The sequence below is a fragment of the Gambusia affinis genome, linkage group LG09, assembly GCF_019740435.1.
Source record: "Gambusia affinis linkage group LG09, SWU_Gaff_1.0, whole genome shotgun sequence".
In the NCBI taxonomy this organism is placed as follows: Eukaryota; Metazoa; Chordata; class Actinopteri; order Cyprinodontiformes; family Poeciliidae; genus Gambusia; species Gambusia affinis.
This window is the reverse complement of record NC_057876.1, coordinates 13,909,828-13,928,972: the sequence shown is the minus strand read 5'-3', so window position 1 is coordinate 13,928,972 and position 19,145 is coordinate 13,909,828. Positions and strand designations below refer to the sequence as shown.

Sequence of the window (19,145 nt, the reverse complement as noted above, 5' to 3'; positions counted from 1 at the left end):
ATAGAGAGGTAGTGATACTGAATCCTAAGTATATTTTAGGAAGGTTCACAGCATTAAAACTGGATACTACCCAGGCCTATATTAGTTGTAGTATTTTACTTATGAACACTCAAATAATATTTTTCATTTAAAGTTGTGTGTTAAATTAACATTATTGTGTGTGATTATTGAGTCTGCTGTACTTGATACATAACATGGAAAGAAAGAAGGTTTTTAAAACACATTCTGTGGCTAGTTGATAAAGCTGCTATTCATTCTTCAATTAAATGGACAAACAATTTACTTAAGAGCATAACCTGTCCGTTTTGCACTGGAAAAATCCAAATAGTGCCTGAAGCTGAAAATTTTGATGAATGTCAAATATTGCACCATATTTGTAAGCTGAATGTATGTATGAATCATGCATGTGTGTGTTTGAAATCCACTTCAGCTGTTTTCTTTTTGTGGCTGTCGGCAAAGGTTAGTGAATTGTCACCATGGCACTGAGATGTAATTTGATCTGTCATCTCCCCGGCTGCAGCACTGCTGTCACAGCGAACATCAACACTTTTCCATGTAAAACACTGACTCAAGTTGGCACACAGAGATTCAGCAGGTGAAAGTCCCATGTCAGTGCTGATTATGGTCAGTGAGATTTTTAAAGTGCAAATATTTCATTTTGTGTCAGCTTCTGTGAAGCAAAGGCATCGCAAGAAAAATCAAAGAGACCTGTAGGAGCCTGAACGGAATAAATCCACTAACTAAATTAGATTTTTTTTTTTACTGGAATGTCTGCCTCTTGGCCCCAGCGGGAGAACACACGATTACAGACTGTGCTGTCTTCTTTTCTGCCTCCACACTTCCTGTGCTCTAGCAACACATGCCAAATGTGTAGAGATTTTTTGAGTTCTTACCAGTGTGAAGAGACATTGCACATCAGTTTTGGTGTGTCTTAAAAAGTCAGCGTTTTCTGGTTTTGTGCTCTTATTTCTTTATCGTTTAACAGTGGTTGCCGGTTCCTGCTCTGGCCGTCTCATTCATTCATACTTCATCCTTGTCAGAGGATATGTTGTCCGCAATTAAATATCAGCCTTCCTTCTGCCAGTCTGCTCCTGGTCAGCTGTGGCTGCAATGTAGCTCATCACTAACAGTGTATAAATGGGTGAATTGTTGATTGTAGTCTTTGAAGTACTCAGATTTAATAGGGAGCTATGCAAATGCAGGTCATTATTTTGCAATGGTGTGTTACAAAATTGGAAATTGAAGAAACTCCTAAATTTCTAGCAAAAAAAAAAAAAAAGGAAATATGATTCTCTAGAAGTTCCTATCACACCAGTATGATGCTATGACAATGATTTCAGTTATGGCTAGCCCATTTGTACTTCTAATTCTTAATGTCATAGATAGCATGTGGTGATGCGTCCCATCCCATCATGCACCGCCACTCAGGACCCTGAGACATTACCTTCAAGACAATAAATGAAAAGCTTGCTATAATAGTTAATTGCGCGCTTAAAGTTATTTTTACACACTTCATCATAATTAATGAATGTCTTATGTTTTTAATAACTTTCCAAGAAACTGTAAATACCACCTATTCATAACTTGCTCTTTATAAAATATTATTATTTTACCTAAATTTTAATTCTTTGTGAACGCACAATAAAATTGTCCGTTTGTTTTATATAAAAAACAATAAATGGATGGTTTAAACAATATATTTATATTATTTCAAGATCCATTGAAAACGTCATGTGTTTTGAGCTTTAATTTTCACAAGATGAAAAAATTAATTAATTATATTGACTTCCAAGCTAACCAGAGATTTGTGACTTATCTCATTTCCAGTGCTCAGTTAAGGTTTTATTTGTAAAACTAGAAGTTCTTTAGTCGCTGTTGCTGAGGCGACAACAAATTATAAAACCATAAGACACTTGAGTAACTCTGCTATTTTGATAAGCTCAGTACAAAACACTGCAGAAATATTTTAATTATCCTGATAAAATATAATAGGGGATTGTTGCTCATTGACCTAAATAAAGTATGAATTACAAGAACGATCCTGTTTTTTTAACATTAAACAAATCAATCAGGGTGGAGGAAAGATAGCTAAGTTCCTTATTGCTGCAGCCCCCCTGATAATATTCATAATGAATAGATTAAAGAATTATTCAGCATTGGATACAAGCTCTCTGAGTTAGTTTTGCATTAGCGGGTCCTTTTGGACCCGGTGAGGTCATCTTTTTGCAGTATCTTTGTAATGTAAAGTTTTCATCATTTCATATTCCAGGTATTCCTCAACAAACATGTTACTGATATCATGCAGTTAATATTTTTTTTTTTATTTACCCTTTACAAATTTTAAGAACTAGCATGTTTTTTATATTACCACCTCATTCTTCCTTAAGTGGGTCCAAAATGACCCGCATTGATTTCCTATGGAATTTAATGGGAATTTTGTTTCTTTTTCTCTTATTTTGTGAACCATACACATTGAGTCCAAAGTGTCACCCCAGAGTAATAATATTTTACACAACAAGTACTCTTACATATAAGTATTATCTTTATTTTTACCTCACAAATGTGTATGTGTGTCGATCATCAGTGCTGTGACAGTGTTATTGTCACAAATCAACCTATTAGCCTTCTTTGAAGTTAGCTTCGAAGTTTTCTTGTTACTTTGAAGCTAGTTAACACTAGTTATCTAACCAAGCTAGCTAACATTACTGCCTATTCTTAACTGTGTATGTGTATTATTTGTGTGCGTGTGTGCCTGACACCGTGGATGAGAAAATGTGTTGAATGGCATGAAAAACCCGTTGATCAATGTGTTCAAGGTTCTTTATTTTATTATCTCAATAAATAAAATAAAAATTATATAAATATATAAATAAGAGCACAAATAAATTAGCTAAAAAAGAATAGAGTGCCTTCTCCGGGTCGGGGAGGATGTCCTGCCCCAAGTGGAGCGGGAGATTGACAGACAGATTGGCGCAGCGTCTGCAGTGTAGCGGGCACTGTACCAGTCTGTCGAGGTGATGAGAGAGCTGAGCCAAAAAGCGGTTTAAGTTCCTAATCTCATCTATGATCATGAGCTTTGGGTCATGATCATAGACCAAAAGCTATGGTCACGGTCACGGATACAATCGACCGAAATTAGTGCTAGCTTTTTAGGGGGTCTGGGCTCTGCCCTAGAGAGAGAAGCTCAGTCATTTGCCGCTGCTCCTTCACATCGAGAGGAGCCAGTTGAGATGGCTCGGGAATCTGATTAGGAAGCCTCCTGGTTGCCTCTCTGGTGAGGTGGTCTGGGCATGCCCCACCGGGAGGAGGCACAGAGGAAGACCCAGGACACGCTGGAGGGACTGTGTTTCTCAACTAGCCTAGGAACGCCTTCGGGATTCCCCTGGAGGAGCTGGAACAAGTGGCTGGGGAGAGCAAACATAGCCTGACCCCAGCTAACGGAAGAAGATGAATGAATGAATGAACGAATGAATGCAAGAATGCACATACATGCATACACACACTCACACGCATGATACACACAGCACAATAGAATACAGACAGGCCGTAACAAAGGACATACAACCCACTCAATCAAAAAGGTTTGACATTGATTAGCTATCTAGTTTCAATAAACGTGCTCTTTCTATCCACCCCCCCACCACCACCCTGCTCACACACACACACCCACACACACATAATGGACACTGACATTGTTCCACCACCGCTGTTGTAAAATTGCTGTTGTCATTTTGTTTTAAAAATGTTCTACAAATCATCACAAGTGTTCTACGATTTCTTCTGAAAATGCTTAAAAAAGTGAAAAATGAAAATATTTCAAACATGAAGTAACACTTGTGTGAAATAAAACACAGCAGAAAGTATCATACTAAACATTATTTTGAATCAAAATGACAAAAATAGCATAAAAACACATTGATTTAAACACGGATTCAAAAAGACCCACTCATGGAAGACTGTATAGTCAACATGTCATGTATCAGAGGGTTAAGAAACTGTTTTTCTCTTACTTATTACACAACCTAATAACGCATTTAACCTAATCCCACACTAACAGTGTAGGTTTCTGTGTGAGTGATGCCCTGGGTGAGCCTATCTTACATGCATGATTTCCCCTGAGTGATCCACACACACCCACTCCCCAGAAGAAGACCAAGTATGATTCCATTGAGCCTTGTTTGTTTTGGAAATGTTTTTGGCATAATAAAGATTTGATAGATCTAAAGTTATGTTTTACAGAATCTCTGTTTATTGTAGAATATTGCAGTTCAGCGTTGGCCAACATTAGTGTGTTAGGTTTATAATTAGCTGATCAAATGCAAGCCAGCCTCCCTCAAACATGCCCTATAATTTAATTGAATTAGAACCTGCAAATCAGATTTGCATCATTAGCCGTTGATTACGATGCTGGAGTACCAATATATTCTTACACTCTACCCAACATATTGGGGTATCCATTCCTAATTCTCTGTACATATCCTCAGTAGAAAACTTGGTGGGGTTCAAAAGACAGATGACTTTCTATTTTCGTCCTCAGGCTTTTTGCATCCTCTTTGCCATGCCACCCTGAAGGCTGAGCTGCATTGCCCACATCAAAAACTGATACTGAATGTTAATGAGAATAAATGTTTCATCAGAAATCACATATAAATTAAGCAAACATTGAAACGTTGCAACTCCTACCTTAACTAGTCACAATTTTTATTCCCCCCTAAATGGTGAGCCACTGATACTTTATACCATGGATGTCCAAACTTTGGCCCGGGGACCATTTTCAGGGCTTGGGATGCTTGACTTTAAATCAAGAATCAAAATATTTAGTTTAGAAAGAAAACTTTTGTCTTGGAAAAAAATGTAGGAAACTGAATACTTTATATTGAAATGTTTGAGACACTTTTTATGCAACCTTCATGCAACATAAACCACAGATCATTAAAATACAGAGAGAAAATGAATGGTAATTCATTGCATTGTAAATAACAATTTTCTGTTTTCTGCCTCAACGATGCATTTTTTTTCTATCTTTGTGAATGTGATCATAACCACAGAAAACTTAACAACTCTGAATCCAAGAGGAAGGCACCATAGAGGTTCTTTCTCTAACATTACAATATGTCTCCCTCATCATGTTCCAACTACCAGCTAATGTTGATCAAAGCAGTTCCTGTATGAACCAATCATTGCCCAGATAAATTTACCTTGCCCTTGTGCAACTTTATGAATTTAAACTGATGCATCAAACTTATCTCTTGCTTAATAATGCACTCTGAAATGCCTTTAAAATCTATATAGGTTGTTCTGAGCCAAGTGCCATCTTCTGCACAAAGCAGACATTCAAAACAGTAAAGGCTTTCTCACTTGTAAAATTATAGTAAGTTGCTTCTTCTGACGTTTGCCTCAATCACCAGGCGCTACTGTACCCAACACCTCCTAACCACGAATGAAGAACGTTAACCTGCTTAGGATCTATTTAGGAAAATGTTTGACTGCTTCTTGTCAGTGCTGACGTGTTCAAACTCGTATGAATGTTGCTAAAGAGGCTGAAACTGAGATAGTGGGTTCATCAGATAGTTATAGGTATAACTGTGAACTGTAACCTGATTTTGTTCCACTTTTGAAAATTCTCTCTTGTGTTTTGCTGTTCATTTAGGCTTAAGCCAAAAAGAATAAAACAGACTTTTTTAGCAGACTTCTCTCTTTCCTAAATATCATACATCATAAATTTATATTTCTTTGACAAATACTAATCTATTATCTTAGATGGTAATAACAATTTAATTGGTGTCGCACGAATCCTTAACCAGCATGGGCAATGTGTTCTGATGTGAAAAAGGTGGAAAAACAGGATCCTTATAAAGGTTGAAACTTCAATGGACTTTCCTCTGTCCCTATCATATTTATCTCTACCTGTCTCTGAGGCCGAGCACAGAGTCTATTACTGATCATTATCTGGACTAACCTTAACTCACTGCCTGTGGGATTGCTCTGGGAGGTTGATAGCTTCGGGCACGGAAAAAAAAAAATCAGACGTACCCTTGTATCTTTTTAATGAATCTGACCTTCTATCCTCTTCATATCTCCTACCTGACTTTTGCAGTTCGTTTTTCTTTCTTCCTCTGTTACCTTGTTAAGAAGTGTCATCCTGTATCTCTGCGTCCTATCATCTGATCTCCCTCGCTAGCTTTCATTTTGATCTTATCAGACAACTGAAGTCTCAAGGTGATTGCCGCCCACTTTTTCTATTTGGAATAGAGCAACCCTGTCTTTTCTATTCCAAACTTTGTTGATTACAAAGTTACATGACAAAAACACAGCTGACAAATTCAAGGCCTTTCTCCTGATGGTGCTTTGAATAGTGTATTTGAAGCAGGCAAATATCTGTAGAGATACAGAATCTGGATACTGTACTGCAAAAAAAAAACTTTCACAAAGTTTAATATTTAAATGATTGATGTGACTAGGGATGATGCAATTTTGGCTGCTGTAGTTTGTCAGTCTGACCTGTTTATCAGCATAAAAAGCAACTGGAACCGATTCAGCATCTCAAAATAGTTCAGAATTTTATGGATTGGCAAGATGCAAAACCCTTGAACCCATTCCATTTCTTATGGATCCCAGTTTGTAGACATAAAAGAGAATGCATTCACTCGTGAGATTATAAGAGAGGAGGATAGAAGATCAGTCCATATATATCTGATTTAAAGCTGCAATGTCCACAAAATATCTTTTTTGAATGAGGCAGCTGCTTTTCACCTACTTCCACAGAAGTGTTTGTATACATGCAGAATGCATTTTTTAACAATTCAAGTACAACTTTGACAGCTTCAACTCAAAACAGAAATTGGTGGCATCAGCTTTTCTTTTGAATATTGTATATAGTGTTGTGTTATGCATGAATACCTCTGCTCAGTGTTTTCACATGCTGGACATCATGTATCATGACACTTTGAGGTTTATTATAAATTATAGAGCCATAACTCATCACAGTCTTTTATATACTAAAATTAAATTCCCATCTTGCATGTGTGGCAGCTTGGCCTTTGGTATATTTTCATTTACAGGACTATTCTTGACAGCATGTCATCTTCATCTTTTTAAACTTTAAACAGCCGGTTGTATAACAGAGTCTACAACCTCCAGTCTCAAATTGCAGAAATATTTTACTTGAGTGTATCCCTATATATTTTATTGTTTGTCTATGTTTATTGTGACTATGTGCTGCAACTGAGTGTTTTTCGTATGCTGCCACTAAAGAGATATTTTGATCTCATTGGGTCAAACTTGATTAAATAGAGGTCGTTGAGTGAAAAGAGGAGGGTCAATGCAGAGACAAAGAAGAACACATATAACAATGCTAACCACTTTTGGACTTGAGCTTTTAGTGTTATCAACATATATTTCAAAGATCGACTTTAAAAATTGACGACTGCAGCTTTAAGCAAAGATTTCTGGCTGCTTTCTGTTGGAGTTTATTGATTTTTGTCTCTGTGCTCCACCAGGTCCGTTCACCAGTTTCAGGACCCGACCAGAACCCCCGAATGTAAATTACCTTGAGAAATAATGAGATTTGATTATATATAAAAGCAGGCTTCAATGCCAAAAAATGATCAAATGTTACAAGTCATACATGTCGTACAAATGGAACAGATACAGAGTTACGTTAACCGTCCAGCGCTGGGGCCACACTTTGCTCACCTAGGTTCCTCCCTCTGAAGTCATGTGCTACGTTCCAAACACTGTATGTACTGTATGTGAGAGCAGCCAGGTGTGCATTAAGGTCAGTAGTATCTAGATAGAACAGGAGGTGCCTTCTTCTCCTGAAAGCAGACACAGGCTTACTCCTCTGTACAGGTGTGAGCATGTTTATCTGTGTAAAAAGAAAAACTCTTTGTATGAAACCAAGTGAAGCAAAGATTGTAGCGCATGTTTAGCTTTTTATTCTTTTCTGCAATCTGTACCCTCCCTAAAGTCTAATCAGTTTCGGTCTGTTTGTGTATGACTGCCAGCGGACACGCATAAACATGGTTATGTAAGCTGCAGCGTATGTATGTAAGCAGCTAAAAGAAGCTAAAAGAGACAGATGAAATCCATAACATTTTTATTCTTCTTCTACTTCGGTTGCTCACTTTGTTGCAGATTTATGAGGATTAACACTTAAACTGATAGAAATGACAAAGAAAAACAAATATAGATCAGAAAATATTATGTTTTCCTTCACCTGGGTATAATCTTTTACAACTGTTTCATCACCTTTGGATATCTACCCCAGCACAGCCATTGCTGGTGCTGCTGGTGGTTGCCATGGTGAACTGATCAGAAATTCACACCAGTTCAGCTTATGTTCCATGTTCATAGCTGATCAATGCTTTCCTGCATCACATTAGATTCAGAGTCACGTTTCAGAGAATGCCTTTGTGAAATGAAATCATAATAATGGTAGAAATAATGTAAAATTATTTGCATCAATCAGTTTAGTCCCATGGAAAGGTTTATCATAACCAAGGAATTGCACAAGAAGCCTCCTGTGATGGGTAAAACCAAGAAACTCTTGAAATAACTGTGAGAAACATCAGTTTAATAAATTACGTAGTGATGGTAGCATTTGAAACATATTTATTTAAAAAATGCTGTGGAACTTATTTTCCATACTATATATCTCTTTGAATCAAATATAAAACAAATATAAAACTGCTAAGCAAGATGGAAAGACTTAAGCTTCTGATGGCTTGGAGAAATGGCTTAAATTAAAACAAAAGAGCAGCCAAAAGAAAATATATTATTTTTTAAGTAAAAAATTAAGATGCACAAAGTATTAAATGTATTAACTTTTCTTGATGCATTAGTGATTTTAACAGAAAAATATTTTTAGCGTCAAATAAAGGGGAGCTTTTAAAGCTTATTTCTAAAACAGACTGAAGTGTCAAACCTCCCTGAAAAAAAATAAATAAATTCAGACACTTGGAGAACAAAGTCTGAAGTCCAAGAGAATTTACTCAAAACACTAAAAGGGAAAAAAGGAGAAACTCTCAAGTTCCCACTTCAGTTGGGGATGTCTAAAGAGAAGTGGGAAATAAACCTCTCAAAGTAATAAAGGTACGAGAAACATAAGAGTGAGAATTATCAAAGTGGTTTTCTAGGTACAAAAAAAATAAGGTTACGCACCAGGTGTGATAAATGAAACTTGCAGAACTGATGAAATAAAAAGTAGGAAATAAAATGGGAACATTCACCAGAGGAAATTTAGCAGACCTTAAAAAGGAAGAACTAGAAATACAAACTGGTTTTGATGTAATGATGTGGAGATTAAAAAAAAAAAAAAAAAGTAATAATAATAAAAACCCTTAAATGTGTATAGTTTTAGAAATTATTTTTTGAATTCTTGTTTGCTGTTTTTTCCTCTGCTCTATAGTGTGGAAGTAAATGCATTGATACATAAAGACATAAACTGTGAAATAGGAAATTTTATCTGGATGTTCTTGAAGGATTATAATACTCAAACTTGCACATGCACAGAGAGCCCACCTTGTAATTCCAGAGGTAATGTCACTCTGAGCGCCCGGGAGATAAATGTTATCTGTCCTCTGATGCAGCTCCTGTCTGTTACCTCGGGCATTCGCTGTTTTATAGAAACTGTCGTGCAGAGGCTCAAACTATTACTGAGAAATACAGTGTGTGTCTCCATGTGTGTATATGCAGGACACGACTTAAAAATAGGACGAGAAGTAGGACCCAACAAGAAGAGAACTTTACATAATGAGTAAAATTCTTAGTGTAACTTTTTTTTTTTTATGGTTCCTTGGTATGTTTGTGTGCTGTAGTTATCTTTGATGTCCTTCTGAAGACGTTTTGCTCCTCTGTCAAGAAACTGTTATTCGGGTCTTTATGGAGATAATGACGACTCTGTACTTTTGGTCTGTGTGTGTGAACAGTATGTATGAACCTCATATGTAGGGTGTCTTGCAAAAAAGTGTTCATACATCTAAACATTTTAGCAGTATTCCATATTATAACATTTCAACCATAAACATTAATACATATTATTGGAAATTTAGTTGATAGACCAATACAAGGGACTGTGTGACTGTAAAGTAGGAGGAAAAAATGCATTTTTTTTTCGATTTTTTTTTTTTTTATAGAAAGTTAAGAGGACCAGATTGGATTTGCATTAAGCTTGCTTGCAAAGACAATGGTCAAAGCATTCAGTCCCAAATTGTGAAAAGCTGAAGAGGCACACCACAACAGACTTGCAGCTGTAATTGCAGCAAAAAAAAAAAAAAAAAAAAATAGAAAGTATCAACTCGGGTGGGCCTTGTAGAGATGTTCTAAATTGTAAAACAAGTGACAACAACTATCCATATGAAAAGAAACCTTCAGTGTGTATCAAGTGTTTTTATAGAAAGTTCAGATCCCGACCCTCTTTCCCCTTTGCACTGTACTGCATGACAAATTTTCAGAGATTAGACTGGCAGGCTCTGTTCCAGCTGGAGAATGAGTCTGCCCTTTGGAGTCATCTATCAAGCTCTAAAAAGAAAAAAAAGAATGAGGCGGAAAAAAATCTGTCAGTCACGAGCAGGATAAGGAGAAGGAAGACAGAGAAGGAAAAACAAGGCAGACTGCTTGATTTGTAGGCAGACTTTGTCAGTCTAACTGAAAGAACCAGGTTTTTTTTTCCTGTTTGTTTATATTTTGTTATCAGAGATGTCATTAAATACATGGTTCTGCTGGTGCTCCGTGTGGGTAGAATGATGAACAGAAACATCAACATGCATGGCCCTGCTGCCACAGTTTTCTTTATGGTGGCACGGAGGAGTGAGATCTAGGATAAATGTACAGACGCGCATTTATCTACAAAAATGCAACCACCACTGAAAGATTGCCATTTATTTTTGTTTTTTGGAGCCAAGAGGAAACGAATTTCAAATAAATCCGTGTTATGTCTGTGTTCTACTGGGTTTCCCATAAAATCCTTTATTTGATCAGGGGTTGAACTCCAAATGGGTGGAAATAAAAGCAGACGAGCAAACAACAAAATAGTTACCGAATTTGTGTGTCTTAACAGTCAGGAGATAGCAGAAGCTTAGTATGTGTTATCAGCCTTCTGTGTTTGCTCGGGGAGAATAAACAAAAGAAGGAAAACATTCATGAAGTGATTCTCTGATAAGAAGTGAGTAACGATAAGTCATTTTCTGCAGTGATAACAGCAGCAAGAGTGACTGCATTCCTTCTCATTATTTGGTGCTTTTATGTCGTTTTGTGCGCAGGCTGCTCAGACGCAGAGCTCCACAGTCTGGCTGCCAGACTGAAGGACTGGTTTGGAGTCTTACACCTCGATGCCAACAGAGACCTCAAATCCTCTGACAGTTTTGACTCCACCACCGGACGTGAGCGCTTTCCTTCCCCTCTGTGATATTTTTTTTCTCTCTCTCTTTGTGCCTAAATGTATCGTCTATTTCTGACAAGCACACACACACACACACACACACACACACACACGCACACAGAGGCCCCTTCAACACGCGAGAGATGACGTTGATGCTGACAGTGACCCTGCTGTGTTCCCTGTTATGTCAGCATGTCTCAACACATCTCAGCCCCGTCACTGTCAACGCTTGCTTTCGCTCAGATCTCGCTTTGCTGCTGTAAAAAGAAATAATCCAGACATGTTTTTGTACTTCCAATAGTTAATTCTTCTGTTTCCTCCTCCTGTAGATTTTGACACCAGCATATTACCCATTTGCAAGGACTCACTGGGCTGGATGTTCAACAAGCTTGACATGAACTTTGACCTGCTGCTGGACCAATCGGAGCTGAATGCCATCTATTTAGACAAGTATGAGCTGTGCATGAAGCCTCTCTTCAACTCCTGTGACTCCTTTAAGGATGGCAAGCTGTCCAACAACGAGTGGTGCTACTGTTTCCAGAAGCCTGAAGGTAAATGAGGGAAGCGATAACATGTTGACTTGAAAGCTCGCACACATAAAGAAATCAAAGTAAAAGACTCTTAAGTTGCTCTGAAGAGGTTTACTTGAACATTAAGAAAAAAAACTTCCTACCAGTAAGACTCACTACAAACCAGAATGTTGATATATTGCCCCCAACTTGGAAAAACCTCATTATAACGAGAAGGGAACCGTGATGCTTTTGCAGACTTAGTTTTTAGGAAATAGACAAACAATTTTATTATATTCTTGCCCTTTTCCTGGCCATTTCAAACACAACGCCACTCCACCAGGTGTCACATCTGCACTACAACGTTTCCTCATTATCTTCTGTTTCCTTGGAGAAATGGAAATCCTGGTGAGGAATGAATGAGTACACCTCCACATTTATTCAAGCTCTTGCTGCAGGCGGAACACGTATATCTTTTATGAGATTTATGCCAGGAGAAAACCTTTCCACAAAAACAAAAAGAGCAGACTGACGTTTTGCCAGATCGAATGTAGACAAAGGCAGTACTTTTTTTTTAGTTGTTTGGAAAGATTAATGTAGAATTGAAGCATTTGGACACCAGACCTCTGGCAAATGAAGCATTCCAGAAAAATAAAATCAAACCAGCGGTGAAGCACAGACCTTGAAGTGTCTTGGTTTGCTGTAGCAGGACCTGGCCATCATCATACCACCCCCAGGAACTGATGAAGACAGGAAAGTGTATATGAGGATTTGGAAAATGTGACTATTTAAACCTAAACAGAACATAAGAAAGTCTCTGAAGATATTTCAGCTCCAGGGTTTAAGACTAGTTCCTGGGTAGTAGGGCAACTGAATGTTACCCTCAGAAAAAATTTATGCTGTACATTTTGTTTTATGTCTTTTAATAAAAACCATCAAGTGAGCAACAGTCCCAGCCTGGCCACCTTTATGAAAGTTTTCTGGCTCTGCCACTTACTTTGACTAAAGTAACTGGATAGGAAGTTTGGGAAAATCATAGAAACAAAATAAAAGGAGTGACAAAGAAGGTGCGTTGCATCTGATGGTCTGTTTTCAGTTCTGTTGTGAATTGATTTAATGAAGCCATCTTGTATCCTCTCTCACTGCAGGACTTCCTTGTCAGACTGAGAAAACCAGGATCCAGAATCAGAGTCGAAGAAAGAGCCTCATAGGTAAGTGTTAAAAAGTGATAGCTACATTCATCTTTTGACGTCCTTCATTAAAACACACACATACGCACTAGAACAACAAACATAGCCCTATCTTTTAAATTTCAAAAAGTCTCAGTGATGGATTTTAAAAGCATGTCAGCAAGCATTTTGTTTAAATGCCACTGTTAAAATTGGGTAGATTTTATATTGTTCCTGCTCACAGTGAAAGGACTTGGAAAAATAAGCTGCAACTGGGTCAAATGAAGGTAACAGAGAACGGGTGTGTGTGTGTGTGGATGAATGTGTGAGTGTGAAGGCGTTTTTTGTTCTGTTTTTGAGAGTGACTGTGTCCACTTTAGCAGGATGTATGGTTGTTGTCCTGCAACCTTCACAGGAGTAATTGATTGTTAAACTCCCCCTGTGAATACACAAGAACTTTAGTTCATACTTCTGGACGAAAATGCGTACCCTCTCCCTGGCAGCAATCAAATTGCACAGCATGTTCCATCCTCACAAACTTAATGTTCTTAATCCTTTCTTTCCTCTTTCGCTTAACTTTATCTTCTTTTCAATTTGTCTTTTGGTTTTTTTTTTTTGTTTCTTTACCTTTTCTTGTTGTTTTCTTCTTTTTTAAATGCTTCTAGGCTTCTATGTTCCTCGCTGCACTGAGGAGGGCTACTACAAACCAACCCAGTGTCATGGCAGCACCGGCCAGTGTTGGTGTGTGGACAAATATGGCAACGAGATTGCTGGATCCAGAAAACAGGGCAACCCTAACTGCGGTAAAAGCATTACTACTAAACTATGTATTACATTAACATATGCACACTATTAATCTTTCTGAATTGAATTGGTGGTCTTCCTGACCAAATCTCTGTTTATTTTTGTGTTGATGATCAAATTCAGGTGGAAACATAAGATCGGTCTTTCCTTCTCCTTTTGGACTATTATTAAACTAATTTGAACTATATTAATGTTTAGATACCAATATGTCTCAAAATTGATCAAAAATCAACTAAATTTTTTCTGCAATAATCCCAAATTTCCAGGAGAATGTTCTTTGTTACATAAGAAGCATCATCTCTGTATTTTTCTCTTTATTAAGAATCAACACAAATTTTCACTTTATCTAAACATGTAATTAAGCCAAAGCTGAATAATTTTATGATGCAATTCTCAGTTCTAATATCTAAAATAAGAAAGTCTGAAAAAATGAAACTCTTCTAATTTTGTTTTGTTCAATTTTAGCACCAAAACTGTCACAACCGAACAGGAAGTGAAGGCATTTACTTTAATTTGTGCTGGGTGCCCACACCTAACACAAACCTGACTGGATCTCTGCAAGTGTACAGATTGGAAAATTGGAGTGGACAATTTGGCACAAGCAGCTGTTCCATTTGAAATGTCGCTCTGATGTAGGCAGGTGTTGCTGGTATCTCCTGGTAATGGACTTGGGATGTATGAAGTTTCATAAAGAAGCAGGCTGCTGGTATTAAAAATGTAATATTCCTCTTTATAAGTTAAGGTTTAAGTTGACTAAGTTTGCAGAGTGTGTACAGATGGAAAACAAAAAAAATAATCTTGCAGGAACTTTTCACCTAAGCAAGCTCATGTAGAAAAGATGTTGTTTTGTTTCGTTCTGTTGCTGTATGGGAATATTTAGTTCGACCCGGAGGAAAGCAGTTGAATAAGTTTATATTTAAAGAAAGGCAGGTCATGCTACACTTTACATTTTATAGTATAGAGACTAGACTGCGATGTGACTCAAAGTAAAACAATACATAGAAAGCAGCTACTGTAGGTTTGCTTTGCTGCTTTTTTCTGTTAGACTCTCACTCTGTATTTATTTCTCACCTCTATCTAGACATCAGTTATCATATCGGCCATTCCTCTAGAGCCACTCTCACAGTTTCTGCGATGTCCCATTTCATCTACTTCTTATATCTTTTCCCGCTTTCATCTTGCAAGACAAATAGAAATATTTGTCACTCACAGGGGATACAATGTGAAAAAGAAAGTCTTAGAAATGTGATTTAGGAACAGCAACGGAGTCCCACTTTGTGGAGGAGAGTAATGAGACTGAAATATAAATAGAAAAATGTTTTTACATTTTAAAACCACTCTTTGCATGCCAGCAGCTGAGACTCAAAGAAAACAGTTTAAAAAAACAAAACAAAAAAAAAAAACGACATTTTGGCATAAATCAGTTCCAGAGTGATTTTACTGTGTAAAAAGAAAACAAAAAAGACTGAATAATTAGCAAGCAAAAATTCAGGCAGACATAGCGATTACCAATCAAACGGTGGACTCAGAAGCACAGATTACAGCTCAGTCGAATCCCAGCCTAGTCTAAGCCAGTAATTGCAGCTTCCAATATTGATAAGGTGTTTATCCAGTCACAGATGCATACATAGACAAAAACAGACAACACAACTCCTTTTGTCTGTGGTGTAACAAGCTCATCAGACTCAGCCTGAATGGCTTCAGGCTATTGCAGCTTGGAGTTCTCCCATTCCCCCATGCATACAGCAAGTCTCACAGCTCTCCACTCATTTGGCTTAAATACAAGAAATGATGAGGTGGAAATGATGAGAGTGCGGATGTACATCCCAACCTGTGAGGAACTTAATTTTGGATCATCAGTGGGAAATACCATACCGTGCAGAACTACAGGGTCGTCTCTCAGTTAATGTTTTGCTTCTGCCAGACATTTATTGTGCTCTGGATCAGTGGTTCTCAAGGCTTTTTTTTTTTTTTCTTTTTTTTTTTCAAAGATCTACTGCTGTATGTAATAAAATTGTGGAAAAGTAGATTTATTGATATAATTTAATCCAGAAAGTGATGTGTATCAGCGATATATTTCAAGGGTTTGTATTTTGTTAATTTGATTATTAAGTTTACAGCAAATGAAGAGAAAATTCAGTTTCTCAGAAAGTTTTGATATAACCTAGGACAACCTTAAAAGAAAATCAACTTTAAAGGTTTATTTAGTGAGTTCTGTCTCCAAGCAGTGTATGCACAGTACATGAATATAAATAATAAATACTTGAAATATGACACCCTTTATGAAATAATTAAACTTTTAAATATTCTTTAGAAAATCTGGCTAGTCTACAGCTTACCAAGTAGTGGAAAATGAATGAAAAGCCAGTCCAAAGAAAAGCGTTTAAATACATTACGTAACTCTGAGGAACCATTGATCGAGACTATTTTAAAATATTACAAGTCTGATCTTCTTGTAAGCAAAATATAAAGAAATAAAATGTGGCTTACGTTTTGAATCCACCATGTAGTTGTTCTTGACTTGGACTTGTCTTTGATTATTGATAATCTATTCACAGATGAGGACCCAGAGACATCGGGGGACTTTGGTAGCGGCGGTGCTGTCATTCTCCTCGATGACCAGGAGGAGGAGCCATCACACAGTGAACGTAGCAGGCAGAAGAAAAGGCGGGGCCGGATCCACCCCCGGGGAACTATCGAGGATGACGAGGACGAGGATGAGGACAAAGATGATGAAACTGGTTATATCTGGTAGCTCCACTACGTCATTTTACTTTGCCATCAGCTGACCAGAAAACTCTGTTAACTCAGCACAGATCTGAAGCCATTCCAACATCTCCTCCTCCGGCTACCTTGGCAGCGGCCCATCTTTTGACTCTGAACCTGCTCCTGTAATCCCTGCATTTTACCCAATCCTCCTCTTCACTGAACCTCATTCAAACTTTTTATTCCTTAAATTCCACTCATTTCTCAGCTAAATAAAACAGAGTTTTAAACATTTTAAACAAAACTATCAAGATCCTGTTAGAAATTTGCCCATTTCCGTCCACATCCTGGCTTTTACTCCTCCTAAAAAAGCCCTCCAATTTGTAAACCCTTCAAATATAGATACTTTTTATCTTTTGCTCTGTTCCCATCCTCTTTCTCTCCTATTGATGTGAGTATCAGTGTCTCTGGTAAGTCTGTAAGCCCAGGCACATTAGCTGATATATTGGATGTAAATATGTTTCCTGCAGGAAGGCTTGATTGTGGATTCGTTTCCCTGTTGTTTGTTTGCGGCTCATTTTTGTGTTCTGTGTTCCACCGCTGGGCTCCCTCCAGTGTTTCCCGCAAATTGCTGCCACAGTTTAAAGCTCCGAGACGCCCCACCAGTACCAACCTGCTCCACTCCTCTGTTCATTTTTGAAGGATTGTAATTTTTTTTTTTTTTTTTTTTTTTTATGTGTTCGGAGAGCCCAGGAAACAATGAGATTAATGATGTATTGTTGTTGTTGTTGCATGTTTCTCATCTTGTACCTGTAAAAGAGAGATTTACCTGGCCAGGTCCAGCTCTATGCATCTCAAACTGAAAGTGATGCCTATTTTGGCTGCTACAATATGTTGCTGTTGCTATGTTGATGCTGTCTAGTGTCCTTTCAGTTCTTCTCCCAATCTCAGGAGGTAGGAAATTGTATTGCAAGAGAGATAGTGGGCCTGGAGTGCAAATCTGTATGCCTCGGCCTACTCGTATTTTGCTAAGTGGTCCGTAGGTCTGCTGAGGCCTTTCGACTGTGCATGGACACCGGATGAGGTAGCTGCTCCTGAGCTGGGAGGACATATGACATCCAGCGGAGACAAGAGCCTGCTCTGCCTCCCAACATTGGATATGTTCAGTGAATTGAAATCAACTGCGTAAACTTTTATTTATTTTAAAATTTAAGTAAAGTGACACCTTGAGTGTCTTTTGAACCTTACGTGTCAATGTTCACTTGTCTCTTTTTTTCCCCAACATGTTGGCTTAGATGCTACATCCAAAGTCATAAGAAAATTGTGAATTAAAAACACGTCTCTCGGCTCACATTAAAACCACAAAAACATTCACACAAATTCCTCTTTCTTGTCCCTTTTCCTTTTTCTATTGCCTGGATTTCAGTGCAGTTGAACAATCAAAGCCCTCTATCAGCTCTGACCTTTTCTAGCCTTGAGAAAGCAGCATCCCCTTTTAGAGCCAGAGATAAATGGTAGCGAAATAAAACACTCTTATCACGCGCCTCTTTGTGAGAGGAGGATGACAAAGTCGGCAGCGACTAAAAAGAACATGGAGGCTTAATGAGTGTTTTTGTAATGTCGTTGGCTAATGGGACAGCTGACCTCGCTGCACTGAAACAGCCATGCTCAGCACTTTGAAAAAACATCATACCCACAATCAGAGGCTAAAAGGACAACTGAATCTTTTGGCTGGGAAAGGCTGAGTCAGCAGTCCTCCGCAGACACTGCCAGACTGAATCAGTAATTTGCTTCACATAGTTGATGCATAAATGGTGCGTCAACTGAGTGACCTTACCTATTCTGCTTGTGGCTCCAGACTTCGTGAATATAGCCGTCTGTTTTTCAGCTTGGTAGAACTTTCCAATTAAGATTGTCGTCAACTGTTTGGCTGGAACTCCTTATATCCTTGAAGGAAATAGTGAAACTAACCATGTGATGAAAAAGTAAAAAAAAAAAAAAAAAGATTAAAATGTATAATTTTTGAGATTCTGGGAGGAAGCGAAGAACAACACTGCAGCCACTGGGAAATCTCAGAGTCCACACAAGTAGATCCAGATTTAAAGTCAGGCTTTTTCCCAAATACTGATACTTTTGCTGCTGAGGCTGCAGAAAAATTCAGACCTTATAGCTTTCAACTAATTACATAAAAAACTCACTTTAAACATTTCTTTAGACATTTGCCATTTTTATATTGGTAATGTGCCAATTTATTTGTTTTTCACCAACACTTATCAGACTTTTCATAGAACATATTTTTTGCAATCCATGCACATAGAAATACATAGGTTGCTTTTTTTATTGGGTATAGATCCTGCAAGGGGTGTCACAAAAGTCACACACTTTGGGTTGAGAATTTGATTCAGTAGGGACTTTCTTGCTCTTAAATATCCACAGGCATAAACCTGGCTGCACAAAGGTTTATTCTATTAGATCATGAGCTAACAGTTTGTCCATACTGAAAACTACTAAACACAGTCACTTACTTTAGTAAATGGTTGCATCACGTCCAAAATCAATAAACAGATGGTAAACAAT

At 37.8% G+C, this 19,145-nt stretch overlaps 1 protein-coding gene across 3 annotated transcripts in view; it reads left to right on the top strand.

Annotated features, from left to right (window-relative positions):
* spock1 (SPARC (osteonectin), cwcv and kazal like domains proteoglycan 1) overlaps window positions 1-17,815 on the top strand; it is a 135,342-nt gene extending 117,527 nt beyond the window's left edge. For all 3 annotated transcript variants that reach the window (XM_044127140.1, XM_044127143.1, XM_044127141.1), the window contains 5 exons: window positions 11,262-11,381; window positions 11,710-11,931; window positions 13,038-13,100; window positions 13,724-13,861; window positions 16,421-17,815. In XM_044127140.1, coding sequence (XP_043983075.1) covers window positions 11,262-11,381; window positions 11,710-11,931; window positions 13,038-13,100; window positions 13,724-13,861; window positions 16,421-16,617 — 740 coding nt within the window. In that variant the 3' untranslated portion in view covers window positions 16,618-17,815. The remainder of the gene's footprint in view (window positions 1-11,261; window positions 11,382-11,709; window positions 11,932-13,037; window positions 13,101-13,723; window positions 13,862-16,420) is intronic.
* Window positions 17,816-19,145: the final 1,330 nt, after the last annotated feature.